Genomic DNA, 7,407 nt, shown 5'->3' with positions numbered 1-7,407 from the left:
ATGAAGATGACGGCTTGGGTGATGGTGAGGGTCTCGTAGAGATCGCACAGGGTGTCCAGCTTCCACTCCTTTGGCACGAGAGGGAGGAGAGTTATAACCGAAGTAGAAGACCCACCCCAAATTTAAATCAACACCTCCTCCCGGCCACCCCATAAGCCCTGCATAACAGTCGCCACGTACCTCCCTCTCCACGTTTATGTAGAACTGCCTAATACCCTCCAGGGTGAGCTCCTCCTTCTTGACCAGGATACGGATCGGGTCCCGCATGAATTTCTTGGTCACCTCCAGGACATCCATGGGCATGGTGGCAGAGAGAAGCACCACCTGGAAAGGGGGCAGAGGGGCTGCGGGTCAATACATTGGTACCCTCAAGGCTATGTACTCTATGTGGGGCTGCCCTGGGTCTGACTCGGGACCCTCCAGCTGCTGCAGAATGTGGCAGTCGGGTTACTGGGGGAGGGAAATCACCTGTGAGCCGGGTTCAAGGTCCTTGAACGAAGCTTTGAGCAATTTAGGCCCAGGGTACCTCAAGGTTTGCTTAACAGTGGTGGCCAATCCAGCTGTTTTTTGACTCCCATCATCATCAGCGGAGAAATGATAAGGGATTTTATTTTTGTGTAGGAAAAGCAGGATACAATAAATAAAACTAAATATCTCAGCGGAGGGGGAGTTGAGGGAAGTCCAGAGGAGGGGAGGGAGAATAATTGTAAACAACATGATGAATGATAAAATTCAATAAATATCCATGTTCAAATAAATAAATAAACCCTAGCTAACAGGACCAGTGGTCAGGGATGATGGGAATTGTAGTCCCAAAACAGCTGGAGGGCCAAGTTTGGCCACCGCTGGCCTAAACCTTCCATTGCAGAGAACTAAAGAGCCGAATGAGGCTGCTCTGACGACGATCAGCTTTGGGCACCATTGGCGAAGCCCTGTGGAACTCTCTGCCCCAGTGAGGTGAGAAATTGCCGTACCTGTGTGTTCCCACTCAGTTTCTGGAAGATGTCATAGATCTGGTCTTTGAAACCTCGGCTCAACATCTCGTCGGCTTCATCCAGCACAAACATCTTGATGAACTTGGGCGCTGCAGAGACAAAAATGAGCCTTGGTGAGGACTTTGAAGTGAGGGGCTAGAGACAGTGTGTCTCCTTGATGGGACGGCGGCTGGGTGAAGCTGCTGTTCTCAGGAATCTTTTAAGAGCTATGATCACTTCCGAAACCCGCACCTTTCTCTCCCAGCACAGCAGAACGCCAACTGGGAGGGAAATACGGGGGGTTGATGGGAGTCAGATGACACGCATGGGAGATCATCACAGAACAGCAAGACGGGGCGCTACAGATCTGCTTATGAAAATGGCAACTCTGCCACCAAGAGCAAAGTCACACAAGCCAGAGATAAGGCTGGAAACAAAGTCCTGATGAGGAACGCTTCGAGGAAGTTGGGTGTGTCTAGTCTAGAGAAGACTGAGGGCACCCATAATAATAATAATAATAATTTATTATTTCTACCCTGCCCAATAGCCTATTATTTCTATCCCACCCAATACCCCGCTTCAAATATCCAAAGGGATCTCCCACGGAAGATGGAGCCAGCCTGTTCTTTGCTGCTACAGAAGGCAGGTCCCGAATCCATGGATTCAAATTCTGGTTTAAGAATAGTGTCTAACCTTAAAACTGCTGCTAAGGTCATGGCAGCCTACTAGAGCCAAAGGGATTGAGAAAGCTTAATCTGTAATAACTACAATTAAGCGAACATATTACATAAAAATACAGGCAGACCAGATGTTGGGGGAAATGGGTGTTTCAGGCAATGTCCTGCAACAAGTCAACATTGAACCATAGGCTGCTTTCAACCTGCCGTAAAGTTTCTTTGTGTTTTCTCCCTTTTGAGTTAATTTACTATTAAGGCACCCCTGTTTAGGGAAGTTTTTAATGTGTGACATTTCAACGTATTTTAAATCTTTGTTGGAAGCCGCCCAGAGTGGCTGGGAAAACCCAGCCAGATGGGTGGGGTACAAATAACAAATCATCATTATTATAAAGACTGCAAGATCGTGAGTTGCCCATTGCGCTGCTGCCTGGAGGGAAACTGAATGCAGATACTTACACAGGTATCGCCTGTTCAACATGTCAAAGACACGTCCGGGGGTCCCGACAATGATATGGGGAGCCTCCATCTGCAGTTTCTGCACCTCGGCGCGGACGTTAGTCCCGCCTATACAGGCATGGCAGGAGGCGCCCATGTAGTCTCCTAGGGCCATCACGACCTTCTGGATCTGTGGGAGGATGAGAGGAGCAGAATTGTTAGCGGGGCAAGGATTCTCTTACCTGGCGCTGGTCAAGGGCAATGGCCTCCCGGTGTTTCCCCGGTGTTTCTTTTGTTTCCCCAGCATGAACCAGCAAACAGCCACGGGAGAGACACTGTGCTGGGATGAACAGGGACGGTTGCTGTCCCCCGGCCAGAGAAAAAGAGGTCCCCACTTTTTGCAAGGTGCCTCTTTCGTCAACTGGCAGGGGGAGGGAAGATGGACGGAAGAGAACAGGGTCGGAGCGGAGGCAGCGATTCCTTTCTTCAGCGGAAAGCCTCTTCGGCGTCACTTTGTGAAGCGGGACCAGGCCAGGAGAAATGGAATAAAGCCCCCTAAAATGTTCTTGCACGCCAGGGAAGGAGACGCAGGACACAAGAGGCTGGGAGCCAATGTCAAAGGGAGGACAGGAGCCTGGGAGGCAAGCAGGGTCACTTAAGGGGACAGATGAAGCACTCCTTCACGCAGTGGCGTGTTAATCTGTGGAACTCCCTCCTTCAGGAGGCAGCAAAGGTCACCAACTCAGATGGCCAGAGGTTTATGTCCTTGTCCTGATCCAGCAAGGGCTATAGGTTTACAGCAGGATATAAACTGAATAGCAACTTTTTAAAATAAAAAGTCTCTAGCCCTGCGTTGTTGATTTACAATGAAACGTTATACACGTCTGCTCAGATTTTGGTGGAAGGGGTGGGGAGAGAAGCAGGGTCCTTGCGCCTTTCACAGCTGTGCGGCAGGCAGAAACTCCAACAGGTTAAGCCTTTCCTAGTACAGAAATGCAATTATGGATAAAGCTTCACCTGTGCACGTTCTGTCTGTCAGACAGTTTATAAAGGCGCCTCTTTGCCCATTAAACCAGAGGAATGAATGGAGACCTCTGGAGTTTGTTTTTGGGGCCCTCAGTTCCACCTGCAAAAAGAGGACACGTGGTTTTTATACAAGACAAAGCTGGGCACATCTGACGGCAGCCCTGTTTAGGGAAGTTCTTAATGTTTGATGGTGTTCTTAATATTCTGTTGGGAGCCGCCCAGAGTGGCTGGGGAAACCCAGCCAGATGGGCAGGGTATAAATAATAAATTATTATTAATTATTATTATTACTATGGGCTGGAAAGAGGGGGGAAAGGCTTACCTGCTGAGCCAACTCTCTTGTTGGGGCCAGGACCAGTGCTTGGGTAGCTTTCAGGTCTAGCTCAATTTGCTGTAAGATGGAGATCGCAAAAGTGGCGGTCTTCCCAGTGCCAGACTGGGCCTGCGCAATCACATCGTAACCTGGGCAGAAGGAAAGCAGGACGGCGTCACAAACACACACAAAGGACAACTAGCACATCTCGCCAACCTCAGAGGGAGCTGTGACAGGATAAATGTTTCCCCAGCATGAACCAGCTGACAGCCACGGGGAGGAACGCTGTGCTGGGATGAATAGGGTAACGTTTATGTCCCCCTGCTAGATATAAGACAGTCACCACATTCAGAGGTGCCTCTTTGCCCAGTAGCAAGGGGGATGATGGAGAAAAGAATCGGAGGCAAGTAGGACAGCTGCATTTGCAGTGTTAGGTGGGAATAACTTGGAAAGATCTCCCAAAATTCCTCCCTTTCTGCCCAGTATTGTTGATCAGAAAAAAATCAGCCCCCACCTCACCCTGGTGCATGCCAGATTTTTAAGACTGCAAATCCCCATCATTTCTAGCCAGAACAGCGACGTTGATAGAGGACTAGTGGAAATGAAAGCTCAAAATATCTGGAGGGCAGACAAAAGGACGGACTTCTCCACACAACTATGGAAGTCACTCCCTGAAGCATAAAGGGAACCTTGAATGCTAGTTGTGTTAGGATTTTACTGTTTGGGGAATCTGGTTGGCCTGAGAACAGGATGCTGATCCGATGCAGCAAAGTCCCTTTTCTGGCAATACTAAACTTAACTGAAGCAGCAATCTAAGCGGAAGTCAGTTTGGTATCATTTGCTGCATATATTCTGCTATATGGGGCTTAAATGCTTGCTCGTCAGGGCAGCACTCTAAGCAGTCAATTTAGAAATCAATGTCTTCTCTCTTTCACTGCCTGCCTTTCCCTGTACTCCCCTCCTACACAGAGCCCCCCACCCCCCTTTGAAGAAGTGTGCTTGAGCAGTTAGCCTCACCCTTGATACAAGGGAGAATGGCTCGCTGCTGGATGGCGGAGGGCTTCTCAAAACCATAGGCGTAGATTCCTCGCAGGAGGGACTCCGACAAGTTCATGTCATCGAAACTGTCAACGATCTCGTTCCAATTGCTCTGTAGGGAGAAGCAGGGAAAGGTGAGCTCCCACAGCCAAGCCCCAAACCTTTCAAAAGAAACATCCAAGCCCCCAGAAGGGTATTTTGGGCATTCTGGATGCCACTGTGTTGGTTGGGATAGAGATCATGGTATGTTTCCCCCATTATTTAGTTATCCAACTGACTCCGGACATGGGTAGTTTCTCACCTCAATGACACCATCGGGGTCCATCCCTTCGGGGCCATTGTCTCTAGGTCTAGAGGAAGAAAAACAACATTTTAGAAGCGCTCAAATGAGCAACCAGGAAAATATCAATGCGCTCCCCACCCATTGCATATTATTATGGCTCCAAAAGGCACTTTGTTTTGCAATAGCTTATGTAAGGAATGGCCTTATGCGACAAGTAGAGGCCAACAACACCACCCGCTGTGAAAAAGCAGGGTTTACCCCTTGGAAGGTCAGAAGTTGATCACCACCACCAGGGCTTTCCCACTCGTTTGGCCAGAGGTACACTGCCACTGGCCTGATCCAGCAGAGCTCTTGCTCTCTCTCCTCCCCTGATCTGGTGGCTGTGAGTTCCACAGGCCCCTTTTGTCAACTCCAGCTATTCCTTCCAGCCACCCCCGTCATAGCTGGAGAGGAGGGAGGAAATGCCTGATCCAGCAGAGCTCTTGTTCTCTCCCCCCGATCCTGTGGCTGTGAGTTCCACAGGCCCCCTTTCTCAACTCCAGCCATTCCTCCCAGCCACCCCCGTCCTAGCCGGAGAGGAGGCAGGCGATGCCGTAAGCTCAACGTGTCCCCGGGCGGCCCATTCGCCGCTCCCCACGTGCCTCCCCGCTCCCTCTTTCTTCCTGCTTTCCTTTTAAGGGCAAGAGGCTCCTCCCTCCCCGCGCCTCTGGCCACAGGCCCGTGACGTCACGGGCGCAGAGTTCCCGGATGCGAAGCGACAGGACAATAGGCAGGGCGGGAGAAGGGAGGGGGAGAAACGAAGGGAGAAATGGACGCGCCCGCGGCGGGGGGAGAAAGAAAGGCAGCGCTGCTTCTGTCCCCCCCCATTTCTCTAAAATGGGCTCGCCCGTGCCAAGTCTGCGCGGTGCGGAAATGGAATTGCCCAACTGCCCCCGCGGGGGGGGGGGAGCGGGGAAAGGATGGGCGAGTCCAAGTGAGGAGGAGGGGGGGAAGGAGCAGACCACTGAGGAAAAAAGGAGAAATGGGAGGGGGGGAAAAAGAAAAACTTGTGTAAGAGGGAAAGGCTCAAAATGGCTGAAAAAAGGGGAGGGGGAAGAGGGGAAAAAAGGGACAGGCCGCCTTTTTTCCCCTTCGCCCTCCACACGGGGGACAATCGGCACGGAAAGAATATCGCCTCTCCTCTTCTCTTCACAAAAAAAAAGCCTTAGAGATTCCCCCCCTTTTTCTCGACGAAAAATGGAACTGCCCGCGAGCATTCGAGAAAAAAAAAACTTGGGGGCGATAAACCCCCCAAAGGGGGGGGAGAGAAGAGACAACGCCATTACAGAACCCGACGCCCCGCGCTCCCTCCCGGCCGAAATGGCGGCGCTTCTCGCGAAGGAAGTTTCTATTCACACGCCGGTGAGCCACGTTCCGGCTTTCTTTCTTTTTTCTCCTCCCCCCCCCCCGCGATGAAAATGGTCTCGGCCGCAAAGCCACAGAGACCTTAAGGGGGAGGACGGTTCCACTCCCGAAAACGGGGGCGCCGGCCCCGACCTAGCCGGCCACGTGGAATGAGCCGAGGTGGGGGACTTAAAAGCGAGGGAACAAAATGGAGGAAGGCGAGGAGGAGGAGGAAACAATTCGCGGTTCTTTCGCTGTGAGGAAAGCGCCTCTCTTTCGCCTGTTCAACCCCCCCCCCTTGGCCGCGTAATGGTTCGGTCCTCCGATAGAACCTTGAGGGAGGAGAAGAGGCCTGGACGGGCCCATAGGGCGGATATGGGGGGGAGGCCCTGCCGCGCGCGCTCTCTCTCCCTCGCCCGCTCACTCACCGGCTCTCTTGACTCGCAGACATCCTGGGGAAAAGGTCCTAGCCCCGCCCGCTCCGCTCCCCCTTATAACATCCCGCCGAGGCCCCGCCCCGCGGCCCCTCCTCCATTGGCCCTCTTCCCCCTGAGCCCGCCCAGCCGCCCGCCTCACGCCATTGGCCCCGCGCGCTTCTCCCCGACCGGCTTCGCCCCCATTGGCCCGCCGCCTTCCCCCTCCTCCGCTTCCGGAGACGCCATTGGCCAGCGGCTCGCCGCCGTCGCGTTCCCATTGGACGAGGGGGATCCGTGACGGGCGGGTTTTTTTTTTAATGGTGACGTCAAACCGAGAGAGGGGAGCGTGGGGGGTTGGGGGAAAGGGAGAGGTGGAAAGAACTCGGGCGTCGTGACGTCAACGGGGAGCGCCGGGCTCTGGTTGGTCCCCGGCCGCGTCCGTCGAGACGGCGAGCCAATGGGAGCCCGAAAGAGGAGGAGGCGGGTTCTAAGGAGGGGGGGAGACAGGGAGAGGAAAAAGGCCCACGTGGTTAGGCGTTGGGGCCTGAATTTTGGGCCTGCTGCCTTTGTCCAGCGGGGAGGGCAGAGCACCACGTGATACAGGCCTGGGGGGGGGGGTGACAAGAGGAGGATGACAAAATCACCCCCCCCCCCAAAAAAGTTAAAAGAACTGGGCTGAAATTTAAGCACTGGGTGCATTTTTCAGAGACCCCCCCAATAAAAACCTTCCCAATTTTTTTGGTAAAATAAATATTAATTTGCAATTTTTTTTTTTGCAAAAGCCCCCCCCCCCATTACAAGGGAGCCCCCTTCTAGGTGCTGTGGAAGTTCCTGGGCAGGAAGATTTGCCCCCCCCCCCAAA

The 7,407-nt window shown here is 52.9% G+C and overlaps 1 protein-coding gene across 1 annotated transcript; it reads right to left on the bottom strand.

The window, feature by feature from the left end:
• Positions 1–2: 2 nt before the first annotated feature.
• Positions 3–6,646, bottom strand: EIF4A1 (eukaryotic translation initiation factor 4A1; the record flags this gene model as incomplete). Its single annotated transcript, XM_080979113.1, has 8 exons — positions 6,558–6,646; positions 4,765–4,813; positions 4,443–4,575; positions 3,435–3,574; positions 2,108–2,276; positions 975–1,084; positions 181–324; positions 3–68 (listed from the first exon to the last, which is right to left on the bottom strand). Coding segments are annotated over exons 1-8 (834 nt in total), but the record flags the coding sequence as incomplete, so codon positions are not given.
• Positions 6,647–7,407: the final 761 nt, after the last annotated feature.

Source organism: Podarcis pityusensis (genome assembly GCF_964106645.2).
Source record: "Podarcis pityusensis genome assembly, chromosome: 13".
NCBI classification, from domain to species: domain Eukaryota; kingdom Metazoa; phylum Chordata; class Lepidosauria; order Squamata; family Lacertidae; genus Podarcis; species Podarcis pityusensis.
The sequence above is the reverse complement of the archived record's forward strand: the minus strand, read 5'-3'. Positions and strand labels throughout refer to the sequence as shown.